Genomic DNA, 25,804 nt, shown 5'->3' with positions numbered 1-25,804 from the left:
AAGTCTCGGTGCTGTATAGGTATGGGGCATGCCCCCGCCAAGGCGTAACTTGGCGGGATGGCATAACTGCCATCCCAATAAATTCCTTAAAGCTCACACAAGAAATTGTTGAATACAGCAGGTTCAACACCAAAAAGCTCCTGCTCTACACCACTACATAACACAGAGGAGGAAACCATTTTGCACTGCTACAAATCTGGAGCACAGTGAAGCTAGTAGAGGAAGCCTCAAAATTGTAAAAAGACTTCCTGTTGAAAAAAAGGAAGTGGGGCAGACAGTTTGCAGGACGGCCTCCTGTCTCGAGACCAGGGTCGCTGGCCAGGACGTAGCATTCTGACTCACAGAGACGCAGCGGATCGGACTGGCCTCACGTGCGCTAACACAGACGCTAACTTGGGTGCCAACACAGGTGCCAGCTCTCCAAAACCAACTCCCAGTGCCCTAAAGCCCACCACACTCTCCTCCTTTAAATGAACCAACACACCGAACGCATCTACAAAACAGACTGGCTCGGCCTCCCTGTTATTATTACCAACACATCTGTGCTCTGCAGACGCATTTGTCTGGGACAGTTTGCGTAGCGCACAGTTCATATTTCACCAAGGTTACGTATCAGTGCCCTGACCCCTGCACCTCCCCGTTTCACAACACGATGCGCAGTGTTTACATAACACACTGTGGGGACCCTGCGGGGGATCGGGAAGTACTCCACCTGCACCGCCAGGAAGCCCTCCTCATCCGGGAGAATCCTGTAGGTGTGCACATGCTTCTGGAAGCTGCAGAGAGAGAGAGAGAAAGGGGGAGGAAGGAAGGGAGAGAGGAAGAAGAGGAGAGAGTTAGTTTTTCTGTAAATACCAATTACTGCAAGCTAAGCAATATATTACACGGTAATTGGTTATTGTTACAAACTGCACGAGAGAGAAGCTTCAGCAAGCTGAACAGAAAATTGCAAAAAAAAAAATACATTTCCCTTGTTTTAACCTTGAATCATTCCTACAAATGCAGAAATACACCATTGCATTTATAGTACAATTAGGACTAAGGACAACATAAAAAAAGAGTATGTGTAAAATTATCCTGTATAATGCTGTTTTCATTACTTATTAAAAAATGGCAGCTTTGGCAGTACAATTCCACTTGTTTGCCATGGCGATATAGCAAACGTGAATTTGAGTGTGCAACTAAAACCCCAGATCTGCATTCATGCACTCAGAATGCGGTAACTCTGCAAATCATTCTCATATAGCAACATGGCTCGATTTGAATCTGCTTTGCAGGCCCAGCCACACTAGTGCAAAGGCCTGGGAAAGCAGGAACGGAGCCAATGATAAGAGGAAACATGCCTGCGGTTCTGTACATGCATGACGCATTTGGGAAGCCACCGATGCTACAAGAATGTCCCTGGACAGAACAGGAAATGTAGTGGTGGACAAGGCTCGCTCCAAGCACCCGAAAGAAACGGGAATAAAAGAGGACTTAGCCAGAGCGTGTCTGAAGGAAACCGAGCTGGTAAATTCACACGGAGACTGGGACATGAGTTTCAGCCCTGATAGGCTAATCAAACAGGACTGGGGGGGTCATGTGACACACTGATGATTGCACAGCTGGTCACATTCCCAGATAGAATACACTTTCAATGGTGTTGGGTTTTAATTTCTGAACTTCAACATTGATTTTGTGCTACCTCTTGCACCTGGATAACAGAATCTGTTAATACACCTGGATTACTAACTCACACAAGCAGGTGTGCACATGAACATACACACTCACGCAGACAAACACACAAACATACACACTCGTGCACACGAACATGTACACTCATGCATACAAACACAAACACACACAAAACAGGCCAGACGTGACAGCATCGCAATATGACACTCCCCTTCAGTTTTTTTTGGTTTTTAACAGATTCTTTTTTCACACTTGCAGTCAGAATGCATCACAGCGCTAGGCTGTCCTTACACAACACATCGGCACTGAAACAGAGAACGGCCGCAGGTCACCCCAAAAACAGGAAGCCGCATTAGCGCTGCTCCACTTAGCTGGGGTTAGACAGTTGGGACTCTCGCTGGCCAGGGGACCACCAGCATGCCTGCAAGTCAATTTAGCGGGGTGGGTTTTTCATTTTGAAAAAAACCAACCACTATTTTTCCACTGTCAATAAGCGGAAACACAAGTGTTCCTCCAGCGCTAGTTCAAGTAAACACACTAAAAATAGCACTCGTAAAATGATACTAGGCTCATTTTCTGCTCCACATTCAGACAATCAGTTACTTTCAATACACAGTCATTCACTTGGTATAATCCTGTTTGCGTTCTGGGGAGAAGCCAAATCCCTGTGAACACCAGCGCCCTGTGCAGCTCCTTCCCTGTGTTTGTGTTCATATCACCACCAGCGCTGTGCGTTACGCTCGATCACGGTTTTCACAAGCACGGTTTTCACAGGGTGGCTTATATTAAACGCGAGCCCCAGCGTGCATTTTGCAAACGAGGCGCGGCCGCCGCCATCGACTGGACGCAGTGAACAGCTATCGCGCTGACGTGGAACTCCACGGGTTTGGGGGAGCGTCGGGAGCGAAGCCACTGTCGGGTCATCCGTGTCACATGTCTCCCCGTCTCCCTGCGTGGGAAAGAGAGCCGTGTGTTCACGCAGGCCGTGGGCCCGCGGGCCGCGCCGCTGTAATCAGGGGGCCCAGCTGTGGGGGCTGTCTGAGCTCCGCAGCCAACCTGGCAGTGTCCATCAACCCCAGCCCAACGGCCACACCTTACAGACACACACGCTGGAGCGCTCGCACACACGCGCACACACACGCACACACACGCGCACACACACACACACACACGCTGGAGCGCTCGCACACACGCGCACACACACGCACACACACGCGCACACACACACACACACACGCTGGAGCGCTCGCACACACACGCGCACACACACGCACACACACGCACACACACACACACACGCTGGAGCGCTCGCACACACACGCTGGAACGCTCACACACACACACACACACACACACACACGCTGGAGCGCTCACACACACAGACATACACACACGCGCTGGAGCGCTCGCACACACACGTGCACACACACATTATGTTACACGGTTCTTTAACCTCATAAACTGAGAGTGAGGTAAAAAAGCTAATTTATCAGAAGGTTAACTGGGGAAAGCCCCACTGCAGTCCCCCCTGCTCCACGTCTGCAGGGCTCCCGTCCCGACAGGTCACACAAACAAAGCTCGTGACCCCGCCCCCGCGACCTGCTGGTACCCTCGCTTCCACCGAAACTCTCCCATGATTCCTCGCTGCGCCATTTCCAATGCAAAGAGGCAGCCCGGGCGGCAGCTACCGCGCGTTTGCATACCGAGCACATCTCCAAGAACAGAACGGAAAACATGACAAACCGATCGCTCCCGACGCTCGCTGTCGCCAGCAGAACGCCACGCTCGCCGGGCAGGTCGCGACGCCGTCGCGGAAACGCCGCCGGGGCTTTTAGCCCTCGTCCGCCGTCTCTGGGAGGTGAAGGCCGGGGCGCTAGGGTGGAGCGGCGCAGATCACGGTTTTTTTTTTGTTCCTCCGTTGTTTATACAACTGGAGGCCGGTGTCATGTTGCCTGGGAACCTCGTCCCTCACAAATGGTTCCGCCCCACGGACAATTAAACAGAGAACAGCAGCGCCCAGGGCAGGGAGAAGCGCCGGAGCTCAGATAACCAGGACCCAAAGCAGGGCTCAGTTAGCTGCGAAACTGCGACACATTCAGCTCAGACGTGGGCGGCGGGTCCCCCTGGCAAACAGGGCACCGGCACACTGGTGTACATCTACACAGGGCACTGTGCCGCTAGAGAAAGCAGCATGATGCTCTCCTCTCATTCTCTGCCCTGCGCTGGGTCTCTGGACACACCGGGCCTTCTCCCTCTGCAGATTAAATGCGATGGGTCTGCATAGGCCAATGGCTGGGACGCCCCCACCACAATCCCCGTACTCACTTTAAAGACCCCTCGTACTCCACTTCTCAAACTGTATCTTTACCCTACGCAAGTCCACTTGCATGCACTTGTTGGTCAACCTGCAGAAACCATATGTGGAAGCAGAGCAGGGCCCTGAAAGGGTTAAAACTTTACTTACAGCCCAAATGGCCTTCAACACTCATTTCACTCACTACACCCCTACACATATGTGTACAGATTGCCCCACGCAATCACGCAGTTCAAAAGAGAACATGGTGGCTAGACTGGAAAAGTTTTGAAGGCGCCAGTCCAGAAAATGGTCACTGCAGAGCTGTATTCACACAAATAAGGGTGATACTGACACCATGGTAAAAAAAGAATAAAAGGAAGGATAAGAAGTCAAGAGTATGAAAGAGTTTGAGCAGTGTTGTACAATTGTAGCCTTTTTTTCAGCAGGCAGTAGCCTTGGACAGCCGAAAGAGGCCCTCACATTCACATCCCAGTGTGAAGCTCTACATTTATTGACAGTAAAGGCCAGAGATGGAGGAACACAATCACACTCAGAGGCCTGAAGATATACACACAGACATTTATCCACACAAGCACACACTGACACACATACAGGTAGGGGGACACGCACACACGTGCACAGGCACACACAGACACACACACACAGACACAGACACAGACACAGACAGACACACACACACACACACACACACACACACAGACACACGGAAACACCTACACACAACCAAGGGACCCCAAAGGAACTGAAACAAGTGCACTGCCGCTCTGCTGTATTTCCGCTCAAACTGAAAGTGCCAGCCGACCTGACCTTATTACAGGCCGTGGGCTCCCTGGAGCAGAGCAGGCTGGGAATGTGGCCCTGTTACGCTCCGACTCCCGCGCCCGGCAAAGTGCACCAGGGCAGAACCGGCACGCCGCCCACACAGGATGACCCGACGGACGCTCGCTGACCGGCCGCGGCTGACAGGCATCAGCGGGGCGCAGCGTCCTGCCGCCGGGCGTCCCAGACTCTCACGGGGGCGTACGTTCAGCGCACGCTCTCCCATCCCAGGGCGCTTAGGATCAGCGCGGGGAGAACCGTCCCTAACCGCCGCACCTCCAAAGGCAGGAGGCCTGACATCCAAACAGCGGCGCCCGGCAACAAGGGCAGTCAAAACAGCAGCTGCCTGGCCTTTGAACCCGGCACATTTGGCTCTCAGGTTAGCAGAGCAACACCTGCCCTCCTGCCTCCCCCTGCAGCCGCGGCTGGAGCCTCCCAGCTCTGCGCTTAATCTTTAAACGCGGCACCAACGGTGCTCTGCCTCTGACCGACGCGGAAGCAGCGCCTTCGCCAGCACAGCTGCTGCTGCGCATTCGGCTCCACCAGACAGACGCGGTCGCACCACCGGAGCCCTTCACGGGTCCGGAAAAAGCGCTCTCGGCAGGACACCGAAGGCACGCGTGACCTCACACGGGCTCCTTGTCCCCAGCAGGGAGTAAAACCAGGGCCCGTTTGGGCCGGCGCACTGCACGCATGACTGAGGTGTTTGGAATTACGGGGATAGAATAGAGCACAAGAAATCCCTTTAGATTTTCACAGCTGTCGCCCTTCAGATATGCAGGGGAGGTGCGGGGAAGTGGTGAGAGAACATCTCTGTTCCCCATTTTAATCTCATTTGCATCTGCGTCCTGTTTGTTTGAAAACAGCGTGACAGCAGCTCAACAGCCACCAGGCGGTCCTATATCAAAGTCAGCCAATCAGGACGCCCCAGTGTTATGTGGGTGCCGACCATGCTGTCAGCCCCTCCCATCTCACGCAGACCAGTACTGTGCACTACAGGACCGGAGACATAGATAGCACCTTAAAAACACAAAAACTAAGTAACACCTTCAGACAGCAAGAGCAGCCAGTGACTAAATTCACCCCTGTGGACACTCTGTAATCTTGTACGTCAGTAAGACAGTAATCAGCTCACTAACCCTCAAACCTAATTACGGGTGAAATACTGCTCATAACTAACATGCCAGGCAAAGTTCACACATCAGGGTTTAGAGGACATCAGTCATGTCATCACATCTGTCCAGTCCAGCCACAGGCGTACTAATAGTGAACCTCGCTGGTGGTAACGCTTTCACGAGTCAGCAGCAAAAACAGCAACGGCTGTAATGTGTGGTTTTAAAGTCAAAAACTAAAACTTTTACACTGTATGAGAAAAGATAAGGCCACACATCAAACAATTCAAATGATGTAGGACAGCGATTAAGCACTGGGTTACACAACATCGCATCTGTCAAATGCTGTTCTTTACTGGTAGACGTACTGATTTCAGCACCTTACATGCATTTTGAGCAACCAGAACACAAATGTTATTAGGCCCCAAATGGAGATTGGAGACTGCTGCAAACCTCTACACTGTCTGTGGTCACTAAAACAAGTGCTCGCTACAACGGAGACAGATGTGCACTTCCTGCGATACTGAGACACATTTTCTGATATCAGAGCTCAGTTTACGACCAAGTAAAACTAAAGAGAAAGGGAGGGCTTCCTGAGGGCCCTTCATCAAACCAGTGGACAAAGCACTGCTCTTGTGTTTTTACCCCAAGGTCCTCACAAACAATGCAGGGGATAAACTGCAGGCACACAGTGGGCGAACTGTCTGCTGCGTTATATTTATCGCAGTTCCTGTCACACGTTTTGGCCAATGTGGCTGCTGTATTGTCCCTCATCACAAGGCCTCCACTTTCTCTGGCACGTTCGCTTGATAGAAACACATCTGAAGGACACCCAGCCATAAATACCCTGTTATGCCACTTTCCAGTCTTGTTTTCAGCCTTTGTGGGGACGTTTTTCCTCCAGAGGACAGCCGATCGAGACAAAGCGATCCACTCACCTGGTGCAGATGTTTCAAAAGGACATTTGCGAACGCCCTGGGCCTGTTCCACCCTCCTCAGGGCAGGTTTTATTGGGAGAACAGAATTTGACAGGTCTACTCTTTGGTTAAATGGGCAGTACAGCTTGCCAGCTTTTCCACATCCTGTGCCCGCAGCCGTCTAAGGGCTTCCCCATAAATAATTCAGCGGAAGCGTGTGCGCTGACACTGCTGCAGCGGACACACACAACGCGACACAAAGGAGTGAGCGAGCATCTCGTTGCACGGCTGCTGACAGGGGAAACAGCCGTAGGGCTTCCCCATTGTTCTTTCACTTTTAAATTCACTTCCAAGACACGCCAGCACAACCCAGCACAACCCAGCAGGCCTCAGAGCCCTTGGCTTCCACCTCCAAAGGGAGCAAAACAGACGGCGGGTCGGACCGTTGTGTCAGCTTTAAACGCGGCAGGGAGAACGCACTGGAAAACTGAGAGCCCGCCAACAATAAGACTCACCTGCCTGATTAACATGAGACATGGCCCCAGTATGCCGTTTTGCATTAATGTCGCATTAAGCTTAGTAATTAGTAATAAAATAGGGGTTTCATTTGAAACTAACTGGAGTGGGATTCTTTCAGGTATTCTCTGAAATATAAAGAAAAAAAAGGATTACAAATAGAGTAATTACAGTAATGTAGCTTTCATATTGTTTTACAGTTCCACTTAAAATCCACACTATACTACATTTTTGAGGGCTTTTGCAGGTCCCCCAGTGTTGGTTGGAAACCCTCAGAGAGCTGCACCCTCAATCAGTAGCTCTTCCTCTCTCATGGACTAAGGTCAGAGAAAGTAGAGTATCAACTCCCTGTATAATTCTGCCCTGCTTCAAAACAAGCCAGAGGCCAAAACCCAGATCTGACCCCTGTGTCTGCCAAGGGAACTCCTGAAACACAGACCATATGCTCCCGCCTCCTGTCGACTTTCCATTTGGCTTGGAAGCCCTACTAAGCAACCATTTTCCAAAAGAAAAAGAAACGAAAAGAAAGTTAATGTTGCGTGGCAAGGCGATTCAGTGCTGCATAACATCTAGTATGCTGTAAACTGCATTACCCAGCATCGATGTCAATACCATTGTTGCTGGGCAGAGTTTAAACAGGAAAACAGGGCTTTCACCTTCAGCAGAACACACTCCCCCACAACCTCCCAAAACAACAACAAAAAAGAGCTTTGGCAATGTGCACACATTTCCTCAAGTGGGGTGGCTATTGTTGGACACAGGGGGCTGAGAGTTTTTTTTTTTTTTTTTTTTTTTAATCAATGCTGCACAGATTCTGTAGGGATGTACTGATCTTTACACTGTGGATCAGCGAATACCATGGAAACAGTGGCCAAGGTGAGCCTTCCAGCTGATTTACATTATGATAAATCAGAATCTATGAAACATTCCACTAACAAAACAAGCCCTGAGAGACTCTCGTCCTCATTCAGAACTTGAGAAGCACAGCAGACGACTATTTAAATCAGCTGATTACACAGTGAACTCAGGTCACCTGGGTTCTTTGGTCTAAATTAGTCGCTGATCTTAAGGAAAAAACAAAATCCAGCAGACTCTGTGGCTCTCCAGAATCAGGATTGGGTATCACTGCAGTAAAATGAAACATGTATCCATGTAAGGCAGAGGTGTCCAGTCTTATTCAAAAAGGGCTGGTGCGATGCAGGTTTTTGTTTTATCCCAGCACTAAGTCACCTGATTCTACTTAAAAGACGTGAATGAAGACCATGATTAGTTAAAGATAAATTCATGATTCAACTAGGCCTAATTATTAAACTTTTTAGCACAAGTTGAATGTTCTGCTTTCATTTTAATATGGGCATTTCCTACTGCTTCTAACAAAACCTATCATGCCCTAGCACAACACTTAAAAACACTGCAGTATCTCCACTGTATTAAGTAACTGAACTGAATTTAAAATGTGTCACTTGTGAACATTGCTGTCAATCATCATCTGTGCTTAATTCAAGCCAATTACTTTGTCAACATAGATGGTGTAGGTGGTGCAAATGGGATAATAGTTTGATAAAGGGCTTCACAAAGAGGCAATCATGACCTGTCTGGCGGAGGACTGAATGCAAGAAAAAAGGGAAGACAAACTGCTAGGGTCCCTTTCATAATGAATAAAAATAGCCTTACATTAGTTTCCATTATGACCCTGTAGCTGCCACTTGATTTTCTAGCTATCGTGCAATTTCCTTGGTTTGATTTCTGACATGCCACCTGGCAACTCTAGCCTACTAGAAGTCTATTCAGCACTCTTGCACCGGCCCATAGACTTCCTGCTGTACATGGCAGGTGCAGTTTGCTAATATTTTAGTGGTGTACTGTGCTGATGACACTTCACTCTATGTAGCACAGACCTCTCTTCCTCCCACCAGCGTTCCAGCCCTGTAGATACTACAGAAATATCCAACAAGTATATGCTGCATTTAAAATATAGTCTCTAAGCAGATGCTATTAAAATATAGGCTGGTTCGTTATACAGGAACATACATAAAAGACTGAACTAACTCAGCTAACATGGAGTAGAGATACCTGTGATCAAGCCAAGAAATAATTAGAGGTGTGTGTGACTTCTCTTTGTACATTTACATTGACTGATGATCTGCACCGGGTTAATTTGAGCTGGCAATGCATTCTTCCCTCTTTCACAGAACTAATTACATTGCTATAACCAGCACATGCTATGCAAACTCGTATTATAAACTACATTGTGCAGACATAATGAAACAGTACACCTAGAGGAGAATTTCTAAATGGGGCCCAAGCATACATATGTCCCTTTTGAAATATTATGATTTGGATGTACTTAATAACTTTGTTTCCATGATCTCAAAGTTTATTTCTACTCTTCATGGTATATTAAAAAGGAGTTATAGGCTATAGCATATAGGCTAAACATAAATAAATACAGCCTATATTTTTATTTCAATATAATCTTTATATTGTGTTTATATTTACCTACCCTGAGTAAATAAAGGTTAAATAAATAAAAAATATTGTGTATGGGTTTGTTGCCAATCAAGGCAGAACAGCTCACTATGATCCACTAAAGTGGACATCTGTGGTGACCTCACAGCACTGGTGATATCAGAGCACTGAGGGAACTCTTGTTTGAAACGCTGTTTTAATTATATTTTTAAGGACAGCAGAGAGTCTGTCCTCCAGATGTATTTTTTCCACTTCATTCAGGCAGAGGGAAAGCAGAAAGGGCAACAGACAGAGATGGGATCACGATACAGAAAGGGCCATGGCCTAGAATGGAACCCCCGGTGGCAGGGGGGGGAATCTGCAGACGGGCTGACAGGCTGCCACGCTACAGTCCGTGTCCAACGGTCTCTGAAAAGTTTCCTAATTAAAAGTCCGATAATCACAATATTACAATATTACTGGAAATCTGTGGAGTCTAAAAACCAAGGTACTAAACACGGGTTTTTACATCTACATCGCTGATTTTCGTGAGACTGTGAGGCAGTCTTGGGGCAAATAAAGTGGTGTGTAATTATGGAGACAAATGACTGTCAGGTCCCGCAGGCAAATATGTACAATGGAGAAAATGTCTGGGTGAAAAGAACACCATTCACAGTTCAAAGTGAATTATTTATAGGAGGAGTTGCGGTGGCGCTACTGTTATTTTCAGTATAATACAGCATTGCTGTTGCCGTAGTGTTTAATAATCAGGCGTCCCTCGTCCATATGTTCAGTCATTTCACCTGACCACCACACCGCCCTCAGGCAAGCACTGCCTGTGCCTACTGAAAACACCACCAGGAATTTTCCACACAAGCACTCCCTTCACAAGCTGGGGAATATTACGCAGCCAAAATGAGAACCATCGTCAGTTTGCTTTTAAATTTCTATTATGAACCAGCAGCCAACCTAATGAGCCCTATTTTCCTAATGCTTCACTTTCTGATTAATGTTCTCATTCAAACAGTTTGAATTGGAAAGGTTAACCCTCAGTCATCAGTGTGTCATTTCCACAAGCTTTTCATGACTGGATACCACTGGATGATATTCAGAAATATAGATTCTATTGCATATATTGAGGTACTTTTGTGGAGCAACAAAAAACATCCATGTGCCAGAAAGTCACTTGTGCTCCAGCAAGCATGGCCTTCAATAGTTTCATGGCTAGCAGTTGATCAAGCTCAGGGAAAAAGCATACAGCCTTGCTGAGGGTGAACCCCCCCTCCCCGGGCTGCTGTAAGTATACTTTAGCGGTGACGTTTCTTATTTACAAAGGTGTTTTTATATAAACAGGAGCGCTAACACTCGTTTCTCAGTCATCCGGGTCAGCCCTTTCCCTCCAAGGGACACTATCAGGGACCCTTCAGCGACCAGAAACAACTGCTCATTCATCCCTTCCCGCTCCTCGTCTCTGGGAAAGAAAAACGGGACGGGCTGTTTTTAGTAGGCCGGCACTAGAGTTTCCAGCGTGGCACGGCGCTTGGCACGGCCCTCGCCACCTTCTTGCAAATAAACGCCCACGGTGCCAGCCTCTCGCACAAGCCCTCTTTCAGTCCCACGCACTATCCACCGCTCCGCTGGCTAGCTACACCGGGCCAAGGATATGCTAGCGCAGGAGGCCCTCACGTGCACTTGGTTCCTAACCAATCACAGGCCACCTGTTATAAAACACTCTGCAGGCCAAAGCTCCCATCTTTGGTCACATGACTCAAGAGATCATAACCTATTCTGAGATGATGATGATGATAATAATAATAATAATAATAATAATAATAATACCACCAGTTATATGTTATTTATATACAGTAGTATCTTTCAAGTAGTAATGTAGCACAAAAGCACAAAAGGCTTTAGAAAAAATTATAAAACAAAGATAAAATAAGAAAACAGCAAGTAACAGTACATCCTGTAGTTTTTTAAAAACATATAAACCAAAAATCAATAAAACCTAGAAATAAAACTGCAATAAAACTCCAAAAAACATTTACAATAAAAAACAGTAAGAAGAGTCAAGGATTTAACATCCACCATCCAACTCCTGTAAACACCTGACCTTACGCTAGTCCTCAGCTCTCCGCTCTACCAAATATGGTGGCTAACACTGCACGTGGGTCCAAGTCCAGAGTGGTCAGAGGCTCCACTACTGAGTCTATGTCCCAGCAACGCAGGTTTGCAGTCACCGCAGTGAAGCTTCTTCTAACCAGACATTACTCCAGTGCATGCGCTACGGGTAATCACAAGACTACCTCTATAATTCAGCCATCTGCATCACACGCCCCCCTCCCCAAAAAATGGCTCTCGGAGGAAGCCAAACATTCTTTATGCGTGAGATCATGCAGGCCGTGTGACAGAGCCGACACGTTTCAGAAAGGCCTTGGCCTATCCACGAGGGACGCCTCAGGCGTGATGCAAACATTTCAAAGAGGAGTATAAACTCTCACGATCAATGATAATCAGCACCTCAGCATCCTAAATATTTCCACTCCAAGGGACAGGTTCAGGCATGCAGAGATATGCTCTTCAAACCACTGCATAAAGCATGAAATTTCACAACCTGACCGCAAATGTGAAAAATCCTCTCCATAGGTACAGTCTACACAAACGTGAGTTATTTGCACGCACATATATGTGTACATAGCCTACATACAGTGCCATGGAAACGTAATTGCCCCCTTCCTGATTTCCACTATAATTGCTATTTTTTTAACACTAAATGTTTTCAGATTTTTAGGAAAAAAGGTAATAATACACAAAAAGAACCTGAGTAAACATAAAACACATTTTTAAAAATTATTATTTTATTTCATTAATGAAAAAAGTTACATTTGAGAAAATAATTGCCCTTTAAAAACTAAACTGGTTGCTTCACCTTTAGCAGTAATAACTGCAACCAAATGCTTCCTATAATTTGATATCAGTCTGTCACAGTACTGTGAAGGAATTTTTTAGCTCACTCTTCTTTGCAGGAACTGCTTTAAATCAAATTGGTAGTTCAAGCATTAACTGATCGTTTCAGGTCCTGCCGCTGCATCTCTATTGGGTTCAAGACAGGGCTTTGACTAGGCCGCTTCAAATTTTTTAATTTTGTTTCTTTTCAGCCATTCAGATGTGGACTTTGGTGTTTTGGATCAATGTCTTTCTGCATAACCCAATTACTCTTCAGCTTGAGCTCACGTACAGATGACCGTCCAGGTCCCAAACCAGCAAAGCATCCCCACACCATCACACTACCACCACCATGTTTGACAGGTATGATGTTCTTACTGTGAAATGCTGTATTTGCTTTACGTCAAACATAATGGGACCCATGTCACCCAAAAAGTTCAAATTTTGACTCATCTGTCTAAAGAACATTATCTCAAAAGGATTAAAGATCATCCAGGTGTATTTTCTAAAACTTGGGATGAGCACTTCTGTTTCTCTTAGTTTAGGGTTAGTTTTTAAAAGTTCGGCCAGTCCCATGTTACAATTTCAGCTGCCAATGTTTTCGTGGTGCTGCGAACCCTTCCATTTTGTACGAAAAGCTAACGAATGTCGCAAATTTGCATCACCCGCGTTCAGAATCAGATGCATCAATCTGTCAATAGTGGTGGCACTGTCTATTTGGGAACAGATCTGTTGTACGCTATTGCGAAGCCTGGCGTATGGATATTACATTTCAAAACTGAAAGCAAGAAAAATTCTCATTATCGCTTAAAGCAAGATGATTATTGTCGATGCAACTCATGGTGATGTGGAGGTCAATAGTCACGTGACTTCTGCACTTCCAGAAGAGCTCGTGCGGATTCAGCAGTGCTTTTGCAGAGAGTTATTTCGTACTGCAATGCGGTGTGCGTGCGTTCATCATGATTGTAAATCTGTTCCAGTGCGACTCACACTAAATATTTAAATTAAATATTTTGCTTACGTAAAAGTCTTCCCATTACATTAAATCAAAACTATTGGTTAGGTACTTATTACTATTCGTCACAACTGTCATTGCACAGTACAAGTTGCGCCAACGTTATTTCTAGCGTGAAGCCAACCATCGCTTCAGAATATGCAGTTTCATTTTAGTGTGGAATAATTATACGTTCGCACGTGTAGCCATGCAAGAAAATCCAAACAACCTTCCCTTGTCAGTCAGGCTTCGTTTTTTGATCGCTACATGCGTGTCACAGAGTAACTTTGAAAAACACTCGATAATAGGTATAAAGTCTCAGTGATGAGGTCCTACACTTCCGTGTATCAAACGTTACCTTTTATGTTATACAAAACCACACGAAGTGCTTCGAAAAATCTGCATTGTGCAGTCAAGTATCAAGTTAAGATTCATTTATCTTATCATACCGTTAATTTGCAACCACCAGCAGTTATTAAAGATACGGTAAGAACACTGTGGAAACAAGGGAACTTTTCACATTCAGAACGCAAGAGAAACAAGGACTTACAGAACGCAAAGGGCGTAAGCACCGCTCACACTCTCGCTGTCTCGGACCAGGAAACTCCCATCTCGGCCGGCCCGAGCCAGCAGCTCCTCCGCGGCAGCGCGACTCAGGTCCCGGTGATACCACAATGGAGGCGCGCCACCCAAGGGGGAGACGCCACCGCCAGCCATCGCAGTGGCAAAAATCAACAACTAGCTAGGTAGCTCCAATAACTATATAGTCCTGCAGCAAAGTATATAACTGTGACTTTCAAGCTGTATAAGTCTATCTTAACTAGCTAGTTTATAGCAAGCTGGCCGTTTTGGAAAAATCCTAAATAACAACCTAAAACTTTATAGGTTGTTGTTGCTACAGTTCCTGAAAGTCTGCCATTAAGAACCCACTGTTCCCTCTCCCACGGAAATAAATATATGTAAATACAGTGGGAAAGTTGGAGCGTTGCAGTCTAACTAGCTAGCTAGCTATAACATTCATTTCTCGTGAGGTATCGTTAATGGTAGCTAATCAGCCAGATAGTTAGCTAGCTAACTGGGAACTTGTAGAGGAGTTTTCTGACTGGCAACGCGCTTGGGGAAATTTCTGGGATTTAATCGCTAACGTTTACTTGGATAGCTAGCGAGCTAGCTAGCATATTGAGTTGCGCGTACTGCGTTTCCTCTTGTTTAGTAAGCTATCGCTATGTTATCGCATTTACGATATTTATTCATCGCAAATTTTATTTCTGCACAAATTCCCAAACTTTAAGTTGAAGGCCGTCGTTACTTACTGACAGCGCTCTTAACGTATTAGACTAGGTGGCTACCGTTAGTTAGCCTAGACTACTTGACTTTCTGATTGGCCACTACTGTTACTCTTCGGCACATTAGAAACCTATATGTTTAAATTATTTGTACATTCGGTGCACTAACATAATTTTAAATATAGCGATAATCCCACTATTTCCTTAAGGATTAGTGTTAGTTTTCCCCTCCCTTTTTTATCCCGGTTTAAAATAAACTAGTGAGTTTTATGGGTCTCAACAGCTCTCCACGAACGCCCAATAAATGTACGTAGCTAGCTAGTATTTTGGCATTCATAAAATTAGCTTTTCAGTCAACTAGCGACAGATTGATACATAAAACATCCATTCGATGCTCGTCCATCTTCCTCATGATTCAATCTCCTCTTCGCCCAAGTCCCGTCATCGCTGTGTGCCGAGTGGCGATTGTCTGGAAGAACGCGTCCTTTTACTTCCAGTAGCTCTCCCTTTCACAGAAATAAGAAAGTCCTTGACGGTGTATAACGTATATTTATGCTTTGAAAGCGCTTGGTTAAAATAGTTCTTTACTCGCAACATTTGGATAACATCGCACGCAGTCTTGCCATATCCAGTCTTTGCGTTTGAATCGTTTCAGTCATAGCATGCTACTTCATCAAAAAAAAAAAAAGTTGCTTCGAAAACTTCCTGTTCATTTGCTCAGTTTCACCGTCAGTACAATTAAAGCGCCAGATTATATGTGGGCCTGCGAATATTTTAGCGTCATTTGGTAGATGTTGTCCCTTTAACAAAACAACAACAAAAAAAAACAAGTGATTTTGGGTCACTTTAACATTTTCTGCATTATGTGTGTCTACACTGACCGGGCATTTATCATAAATTACCCTTCCATAAAAAATGACACGACTTGTCTTTTGACTAATCATTAACCCCCAGTTGCATTATTTTTGTATTTGAGAGAATTTAAGCTCAATGTAAAGTTGATTTACATTACTATTATGTTATCCATAAAGATTTGGATCTTGACACTGTGATAATTTTGCTTATAAAGTGCTAAAACTGCAAAAAAGATTTGTTTTCATCAGCCATCCTGAGTTGCAATTTAGAGCAGATCCAGGATGGACTTTAATGACCATCTTCTCAAAAAAAAGAAAGTACTGCTAGAAAAATGCTCTGAATAGAAGACCAATCAAAATTTTGGGGAGGCAGTGTCAAGAATTGTGAGGAACTCCTGTACAATCATGGTCTTTGGGGTATGTGGTAACTGGAAGCAAGCTACTGACATATGGAAACACTGCGCATCAGAGCCCAAGAGGAAATGCCAGTGGATAACACAGGACATGTGCCAAAGGAGTGAGGCAATATTATTTTTGATATGGCCCCCAAGGATAAATGCAGAGATCAAGTCAAGTAACAAAGGAAGGACAGCTAATAATAGACACACTCCAGAACAGGCTTTTTTTTTCAGTTTGCCTTCATCCAGACCAGAATCCCAATGAGTGGGCGCAGTGAGGTCTGGATAGTATGACCCTGATGGCTTTCAGTGCTGAACATTTGGCACTGTAACTCTCAGATCCCTGGTTAGAGGTGGTGCTTGCCTCACCTCTGTTTACCACTTCCACCTTGTTTCAGGTCTCCATTCTGGCTCAGGTCACAGAAAAAGGTGCAGTGCTTTCCTGAACCTGGCGTTGTGGGAACGCGTCATGCCGTATAATTTTCTCATGAACAAATCCTGTCAGCTTCTCAATGAAACCCAACAGAGAGCAAGGGAGGAAGAATGAAGAAGCAAACATTGCTGATCATGGAATATGGAAGTGGCTTCAGCTGGATTCTTGAACACTGTATTTTGAACAGGGGTGGGGAGGGGGTGGTCTTTGTGCGCCTTCTGGTTTGTCTTTTACCATGAAAATCTTGCCATCAGTCAAAACCCGAACCTTGTAATTATTCAGAGAGGGGACGGGCCTCTTTACAGCGAGGAAGCCTCATATATTTATTTTCTTGTGGTTAGGTGGTACTGTTTCTGATCACTGAAAAAATGGTATTTCTTTCAGTCGCTTCTTTGTAGGTTCAGATAAGCGTGTATGATGCAGCGCTGCATTTACTAAGAAGATTTTATGTAACAATTCATGTGTGGCTGACATGAACATGTGTGTTTTTGTCATCAGAAATAATCTCAAGTAGCCTAAGTAAGACCAAGCAGGAAGGACTGAGGCCCCTCATATGTTTCCATATCTCTGGTTATGACAGTGAGCATGACATTTTCAAGACTCTGACCGCCAAGATCAAACTTGACTGTTTCATTAAACCACTGCTACTGTTGCCATAAAATTTGTCAGTAGATGAATGAGTGTCATGAAACCTTTTTAGAACAACAGAAATGCTACAGATTTCGCTAAAGTGGCTCCCTGACCTGGTACATACTAGTTGAATTTCTGTTGCTTGTGGATCACATTCTGAAGAAATGTCAGCCCCAGGTGCTTCATCTATCGGTCAGTGCGTGTGCTGATGATTTATCCCTAATGTTTGAGTGTGCAGTATTATAAGGTTGGCGTAAGCTGGCAACTACAACACCTTCAGAGATGGCCCACATTCTTTGTCAGTACTTGAGATTAGCAATTGATTAAAATATTTTCAAGGTAACCTGGAGCTGTTCTCTAAAATATTACTATTACCTTGGCTTATAATTTAACAAGGGAAACAATTATATTTAAACATAAACAAGAGTAAAAATGAAAATAGATTGTTGAATAGAGTATATAAAGAAACACCAAGTCATTAGCCAGTACAAGGCAGATGTATGAATGATTGTTATGTCTAGCCAACCACTATCACAGAGTCATCCTTGATTATTTTAAAAATATTTAATCATATTGACATTATTTTAACTTTCTGTTCAGTTCTGGAATTAGTAAGGGTATATGGCTCACAGAGAATGAGGTCTACTTCACTTCCATGCACTCTAATTGAGCGAAATAAAGGAGAATCTTGTTCAGTGTCACTTTGTGGTCTTTATTTAGAACAGTAGCACTGAGAGTATGGCTGAAAGGAAGAAGAGGGATGCTGGCATGCCAGGTGAGGGGGCCTTGTTCAGGTAGTACTCAGCCACCTTTTTGTTGGGGTTGGGGCCCTCGGGGAACCACAGCTGCATGCACTTGCTGCTGTTTTTTGTGTAGGTGGTGTACTTGTACGAGTTGGACCAGATCTTCTCACACAGGCTCTGGGGGGTGGGGAAAACCTCACTGAATATCCGGCACCGCGCCTCTTTGGGGCATTCGTTCCGACCTGGGGACGAAGTAAACCCACAATTCATCATTTCCTGTTTTAGGAATTCAGTGATGGTGATGGCAGTTGCCCATTCATCATTTCAAACTGGGGAAGGAAGACATGACACGACCCTTGTGCTTGAGTGATGAATGACTTCAGCTGCATTGAAAAAAGCTGATTGTTCCCCCTAGGGACACCCTAGTCACATGCCCATCAGGTAAACGGCAATATTGAAAATTAGTAATGAACAAGGATATGAGGCCAGCATGAAGCCAAACCAATAGGATAAAAATAATAAAATGTGTCATTCAAATTTGTATACTTGGGTAGGAGCAATGGCATTTGTTTCTGGCAGTTTACTATATCAAATTATGACTAATGGAAAAGCATGCAACTCCAATAGACTGAAACACTGTATGTTCTGTTGAAATTATTTGTATAACTATATATACTGTATGTATCAAACCAACTCATAAAATACGGTTTTACTATTTTCTCACATACATAAATGGAATATACTGCAACGCATTGCAAACATTCAGAATTTAAAAAATGTATTAAATATATTTAACTGCAGTGTAATATGTTGAAATATCTGAGAACATGATATTTGCCATTATGTTGTGACGTTGTGATATATTTGAATTTCATTGTATTTTCAGTATATTCCTTGTACATTAGGTATTAAATGTTATAGCTAGCTAACTAGCAGCTTCACTGATTCACGAAGCATGTAGCCTTGTTTACATACCTGAGGACCAGTCCCAGCCCTTATGCCAGTCCTCCTTGCAGGTAAATTCATTCTTGCAGTCATTCCACCACATGTCACAGTCCTCCAAGCAAAGAGGCACGTCCAGAATCCGTTCCTTTCTCCACGACATGTCCACCTGAGGACATGGCCCAAGAGAACAGAGTGGAGAAAGTGGGAGGGAAGTATTGCATTGGTTCAGACCATCAGTGTTGTAGGTTCAAGTCCTGGACCGGACATTGTTGTTCTACCTGTAAGTTAAGTATTTTACCATTACTTTTTTTTGCATATATTTGACTTCTACTAGTCAAAAATAAATGACGGAACAAATAAGCAAGCATTAATGTATATGGATATAATGCAAAATACAGATCGAAATAATTATTCAAAACAGACCATTTCAACAAACAGGAAAACAGCAACAAAGTACACAGGACCGAGTTTTGGCTTTGCCTTCTTACTGGACAGCAGTTATATTATATAATATACTTTATATTAGCATTAAGTCAGATTTAAGAAAGTGAGTTGGAAGTACATGAATGAAAGTCGCTGACCATGTGATATTGACTTTATTTTACATATATAGTTTATATTTACAGTGTTTAATTGCTAATGCTACTGCAAACTTGATGACATTATGAGTGTATGCTTAGTGCCTGAATTTTAATTAACTCATGAATCTTCAATGTTACATCGCCATCTAGTGGAATAATCCACACCTCATCCGGAGCTAAATTTGAACCAAATGAGGTTTGGTTTGTACAACAGACTGCACTGATTTTACCAATGGAAAATGAGCTGTTTTGCATTTTATTTGGATAATTTGCTACATAAGCACATTTTGAGTGAAGGTAGAAAATGTAAATCATTCTGAGCATAGTGCTGTTTTTATTATTGAGAAGTTCATTGTAAGAGGCCAGTGGAATTTTTCACCCAAAAATAAGCCTTAATGTCTATGACCAATACTCTTGTCCTGCAATAACTATTTTAAATGTTGATCTTTAAAAAGCAATGGGTTTATTGTCTGTTACACAATATCTAGATTTTTAATGGACCTTTAATGGTCTTATTTGGACTGTTCCTTATTGCAATATAGTCATCGCTGCAAATCATACTTATTTAAAAAAAGCTAAATACTTTCACTTGTTTCTTAACAAAAAGACTTGTACACAGAATTGTGGTTATGTTATACCAATGAGGTTCTCAGGATCATAGCATCATAGCTGAGGATATTGAAATGAACTGGTATGCCTGCCACTTACTGGCTGAATCCAGGGCCCCAAGTGTGGGGAGCACTCGTAGAAGCAGGTGTCCTGGATGAAGTGCTGCTTGCAGGAGTTTTTCATCACCCCGCAGTGGTTCCAGTTGAAGTTGTACAGGTAGGAGTTGTCCTGGTGGGCCTCCTCAGTGGTGTTGGCCGTGCAACAGGCATTATCTTTCCAAGGAGAGCACTTTCAGGGGAAGAGTGAGCAGGGAAATAACAAGCCATCCACAATTATTGTGCTAACAACATCGGCAGCAACAGCCTTGTGGACATTACATGTTTTCTGTGAAACCTGTTAACTTGGCCAGGTATATTTGGTATTGGTGTGTCTCAGGTGACCCCAGGTTGTATTATGATTTGTCTTTATACCCCAGTGTATTGGGGCTACCAGCCTGCATGGGCAGGTCTTTCCAGGGTAGAATTTGGGCTGGCTTGGCACTTTTGGGCTGCATAAGATGCTTAGCCTGCTGCAACAGTGCTAGTGCAGCACCCTGGTCACTCTGGTGGACCCACCCCCCCACCCAACTCCGCCCTTATTGTGCTGTGTAATTTTGTGTAGTTTTTATGTTAGGGTTTTGTCCCTGGTTTCTACTTGAATATCCTTACTCCACAAACTGTCAAAACTATCAATGCTAATCCTGCATTGTGTTAATAAATTTAAGGAAAAAATTACGGAAGAATTACGAAATAATAACAGGGGACCTATGTAGAAAAAGCATTGTAATTTCTACATGGTGAAACCAAAATGTATAAAATGCCTGATCTGTTTGATACATATATATATATATATCAAACAGATCAGCCAAAGAATCATTAAGGAGAAGAACAGGTAATGTTTTTTTAGGGTTTTTGTTTTTTTGTTGCTATATGACAAGTGAGTGGAGACACTAGATGAGAGGCAGTAACGAGCACGTAATGAATGGGAACTCTGGGCATAGAGCCTGGGGAATGAAACTGCCCTGGTGCATGTGATGTTCTACAATGATCCATTCTTGGAACACGCCTGTTTACCTTATGCATGCTTTCACTATTGTACTGTTGTTCAGTTGAGTATATGTGACTTCAACTGATTAAGTTACATTACTCTGCATATATCACTTTCATTCTTTGTTTTTTGATTGAACAAAAGCCACATTTAAATGAATAGGCTATATTTTATTCATTGACTGTAGCTAAACACAACTCCTTATATGACAAATAGGGTTAGAGTAAGGTGGGCTACCAATAATTAAAGAAAAAATCATACTGATGTAATTCCTTAATAAGATTGATACTTCTGTTTTGCTTTACCAAAACCATAATTTTAACCAGTAGCAGTAGCATTTTTTAATTTCACTTGTCATCGTGTAGCCAAACTAAAAGCTTGCTGTTTACACAGCACTTCCTATGATTCCATTCACTCAAGACCTTTAAGTACATTGCAACTTTCATTTAACAAGGTTATATCAGACTGATCAATAGTTTAAGTACTTTCACATCAATGCAGTGTTGGCAAAGTGAGAAATTAGTTGCAAAATTATACCATCAAGTGGCACTAGTTATTTTTGCCTCCTGTTGTTTTCTTTTTGGAGGGCAAGACATCAGTACAACTGACAGTATGCAGCCTGTTTGCATGTTCAGCTCTGCATTTAAAAGTTATTATTATAAAGGTATAATTATAAAGCAACTCCAAGATCTCTTGCATATTGTTCCACTCACCAGAGGTTTTCATAGAATAATTGTTGGCTTTATTTTTCATGAGCATTGGATTTTTGGCTAGTTAAAATGTCATTTTGAATTTTATTTTAACAGCCAAATTTTAACTACTTAAAATTGTTTGTTAATATCAAGAATTCCAATTATTACTAGTTAAAATTTAATTCTTGATATCAAGATTTCAAATTATAAATAGTTAAAATTTAGTTCTCAATATCAAGAATTTGAATTGTTACTAGTTAAAATTTAATTCTTGATATCATAAACAAGTTAAATGTGAGCTTAAATGGCTTGCCATATCAAAATACAATTGTAGACATCCTAAACTGAGTTATGACTGGTCAAAAAAAGTGGAGATACTTGAATTTGAGTTATTGCTCATCAAAAGTACCTTTAATATCGTTATAACAACTACAGACCACAGGTCAGATAAAGTACAATATTAAATGTTAAACGCGGCTTGACATAGGGGGAAGCAAATTTGATATCTTGATTAACATTTATATGACGTAACAGTACCTCCAAAGAGGTACTCTGACATCACAATTAGTGCTGTAGAGTGGAATGCAGAAATAAAATTTCAAATGTTAGAGTGCAGTACACACATCTATTTCAAAGTGTCCCATGTACTAGCGTGTGAGACAATTTGTTGTTTGTATTGTAGGGTGGTTTAGTGTGACCCCCAAAGGAAAACTGTTTACTGTGCTGACAGGGAGTCAGCAGGGTGTGATAAAGAGACAGTGCTCATTTGCAGAACATCCTACTGGATTGGTGTTATGTAAAACTTGGGTTCTCCATAATACTGTAATCATGTTTTGTATTTTTGGAAAGCCAATGTCATGGAAAACAAGTTGGTGTCCTTGGTGGTGGGGTGCTGACTAAATATCTTGATACCTATGGGTCAGCACCCACCCAGATACAAAGGTTAACCCGGTGCGGTATGCTTACAGACATAGTGCATGCAGAATCATTAATGTACTGTTTTGTTATGTTTGTGTCTTTATTTGATGACTTGGTGTTTTGCTTTGACCTTTGAGTATATAAGGGGAAACGTGCAATGGTTTGGGGAGACTTGTCAATATGACCTCCTATGTGCCATTCGCGTGTAGCCATCTCACTACACACACTCTTTTGCATTTCAATATTACCATCATTGCACATAATGTTAAATAAACTGCATTCACTTTAACTTGGCATTCCTTTTTGACTGCTACTGCTGCGCACCCAGCAGTTTCAGGGTCCTAACATAGGCATAGAACTCAGGATATCTTCACCCCATAGTCATTCGTCTATACACTAGTGCAGTAGCAAGATACACTACTGTATCTATGCAGGCTACACAAACGTTATTTTGGAGTCAGAAAACATTTAATTAATCCCGTTCCAGTGGCAACAGGTAATACTACACCTGTTCCTTCACCACTCAGATATTTCCGCTGTTGGTGTATCTGAGGGGTTTCTTACAGTATGTCTCTCATACCTGCTGATAAAGCTTTCCCTCCGGACCAGGAGTTGCCTTGTGATGCTTGGCATCCATACACATGTTCAATTTGTCCTTAGATGCTGCCATAGACACCAAGGCCAACACGAAGGTTAGAATTAACATGGTTCTGTAGGACAAACGTTGAGGGATCAGTCAAACTGAAAAAAGACTAACTTAAAATAGACATATTTTTTTACCCATCACCCATTTAACCAAGTACATCACATAGGTGAAGTTCAGCTTCTTGTATTGTATAAAAGCTCAGTCTTCTTTCAATAGTAACCCAAAAGTATGAAATACATGACTACATACATACATACAGCATACAAATACACACTAGCCTTAATTTTGTCATAGAAATAAAACATTTGCCATGTTAGATGATTCATATAACAAAACTTTTGTTTTGAGACTTTTGTATTATCCAAGTGTCTGGATATAATGCAAATGTGGCTGCAATATGAGGTACTTTTTCTACACAATGGCATGAATTGGCAAGATATATCAAATTTTGAACATTTCACAATGATTCAAATATGAAAACAACATAATACCTTCAATTTAAGATCCTTGGAATAATCTTCTAAATATGGTGCTTCCTGTTGTGTCTTCGATAAATACAACTGAAACAAAATTCTGGTTAAATGTACTGTATCTCAGTGCAGCTGCAAAATGTTTTCCTCCCACACACAAAAAAGTCATCAGATATGGTGGAGAATACCACCAGAACCATGGGCAAATGTGCACCTCTGCTTTCGTCTTCTCAATGTGAAAAAAGCAGGAGAATCATATCATTTAAACATGCCGTAAGAGAGCAAAGTCTGGCTGCAGTCAGGCGGAGAGAACTTTATGGCTCCGCCTATAAAGGGAGCATTATCAAGTTCTGCTATTATGTGTGTAACACAGTTTGTTGCCCTTTGTGACTTGATACTGATAAGAAGGGCAAAACCTGGCAATGAATATATGCTCCAGTTTATAGCTAAGCCATGGACAATTTAATCATCTATCATCCTCCATAGTATAAAATCTATACATACAATATACATTTCTATAACATTATATTACATTTATTTGGCAGACACTTTTTAACTTTTAGCAACATACAATAAGTTCATACAGAAACTACTACAGAACACAGGTCCAATAAGGTACAATTCTCATAAAGTATCAGCTATCCATAGCCAGGAACATCAAGTCTAGTTCACACAGGCTAAGACAGTAGACAAGTCCAACTAGAAGTGAGGCATGATTATAAAGAGCTACAACATCGAGATGAAGATACAAGTGTAACATTAAAGTGTGAGAAGATCAACCCTGCAGAGGAGTAGTGTTAAAGTAAGTCAAGGTACATTTTGAAGACATGCGTCTTCAACAAAAGTTTTTCTTGAAGAACAGTAACCAAACGAGTAACCATAGTTTTTTCACTTTTCCAAAAAAGGAAAGTAAATTTAGTTGATTTTTCATTATTTTAAATCGTGATCTGTTCAAATTCTATTTTGGAGTTACTTGATTGACCTTGAACAAGCGTCAGTAGCCCTGTATGGAGACTGTTACATCAGCTGTTTTTTTAAAGGTGGAACCATTTCTTTCACAACAGATGCCTATGGTAGAATTGTGTGACTTAACCAGGATGTAATTGCACTCCAGTTCTAGAATCTTCCTTACACAATGTCTTGAGTAAAAGTCAGATTGGATTTTTACCAAATCATCACACAACGGATCATATTTACATCCTACACACCCTAATTGAGAAATATGTAACCCAAAACAAAAACAAATATTTGCTTGCTTTATTGATTTCTGAAAAGTTTTGATTATATCTGGCATCAAGGTTTATTCTAAATCTAAATTTATCTCATAAAATCAGTGTATACAGGGAACAAATGCGGCATAAAAATTGGCAACAAAAGAACAATTGCCTGTTATATGCAGATGAACTGGTTCTCCTGTCCCCTGCTGAACAGGAGTTACAGAAAAGCCTAGATCTGCCAGAACAGTACTGCCAGACCTGGGCCCTGGCAGTAAACCTTAACAAAACTAAAATGATGAACAAAACACATTCATCTTACACATTACATTGAACATTCCTCCAATTACAATTATTTAGGATTAAATATCAGTTCTACAGGAAACTTCAACATTGCAGTAAATTAACTAAGAGAAAAAGCATCCTTCTACCATAAAATGACAAATTTTAGTAGAGATTCCAATTAGAATTTAGCTTAAAACCTTTGGAGCTATAATCAAACCAATTGCTCTTAATGGCAGTGAGATGTGGGGTCCACTCATCCATCAGGAATTTG

The 25,804-nt window shown here is 42.9% G+C and overlaps 2 protein-coding genes and 1 long non-coding RNA gene across 4 annotated transcripts in view; 1 reads left to right on the top strand and 2 right to left on the bottom strand.

Moving 5' to 3' along the window:
* inppl1a (inositol polyphosphate phosphatase-like 1a) overlaps positions 1-15,711 on the bottom strand; it is a 41,344-nt gene extending 25,633 nt beyond the window's left edge. For both annotated transcript variants that reach the window (XM_035384698.1, XM_035384699.1), the window contains exons 1-2: positions 14,294-15,711; positions 713-776 (exon numbers count right to left, since the gene is read on the bottom strand). In XM_035384698.1, the coding sequence (XP_035240589.1) occupies positions 713-776; positions 14,294-14,460 (231 nt within the window). In that variant the 5' untranslated portion in view covers positions 14,461-15,711. The remainder of the gene's footprint in view (positions 1-712; positions 777-14,293) is intronic.
* LOC118209420 lies at positions 14,363-18,045 on the top strand. The gene is made up of 2 exons (XR_004761716.1): positions 14,363-14,489; positions 16,680-18,045. It is a non-coding gene; the product is annotated as an uncharacterized LOC118209420 (long non-coding RNA).
* folr (folate receptor) lies at positions 18,036-24,350 on the bottom strand. Its single transcript, XM_035384701.1, has 5 exons — positions 24,056-24,350; positions 23,499-23,628; positions 20,322-20,510; positions 19,063-19,198; positions 18,036-18,329 (listed from the first exon to the last, which is right to left on the bottom strand). The coding sequence occupies exons 2-5, from the start codon at positions 23,622-23,624 to the stop codon at positions 18,061-18,063; spliced, it is 720 nt and encodes a 239-aa protein (XP_035240592.1). The 5' UTR covers positions 23,625-23,628; positions 24,056-24,350; the 3' UTR covers positions 18,036-18,060.
* Between the last annotated feature and the right edge of the window lie 1,454 nt (positions 24,351-25,804).

The sequence above is a fragment of the Anguilla anguilla genome, chromosome 12, assembly GCF_013347855.1.
Source record: "Anguilla anguilla isolate fAngAng1 chromosome 12, fAngAng1.pri, whole genome shotgun sequence".
Lineage (NCBI taxonomy): Eukaryota > Metazoa > Chordata > Actinopteri > Anguilliformes > Anguillidae > Anguilla > Anguilla anguilla.
The sequence above is the reverse complement of the archived record's forward strand: the minus strand, read 5'-3'. Positions and strand labels throughout refer to the sequence as shown.

Bases quoted from the DNA above. Each gene is read 5' to 3' on its own strand.
- folr (XM_035384701.1), bottom strand. From the start codon at position 23,624: ATGTTAATTCTAACCTTCGTGTTGGCCTTGGTGTCTATGGCAGCATCT. The intron at 19,199-20,321 runs GTAAGTGGCAGG...CCATGTCCTCAG, and splicing joins TGGGGCCCTGGATTCAGCCA to GTGGACATGTCGTGGAGAAA. The intron at 18,330-19,062 runs GTATGTAAACAA...CTTCGTCCCCAG, and splicing joins GGGCTGGGACTGGTCCTCAG to GTCGGAACGAATGCCCCAAA.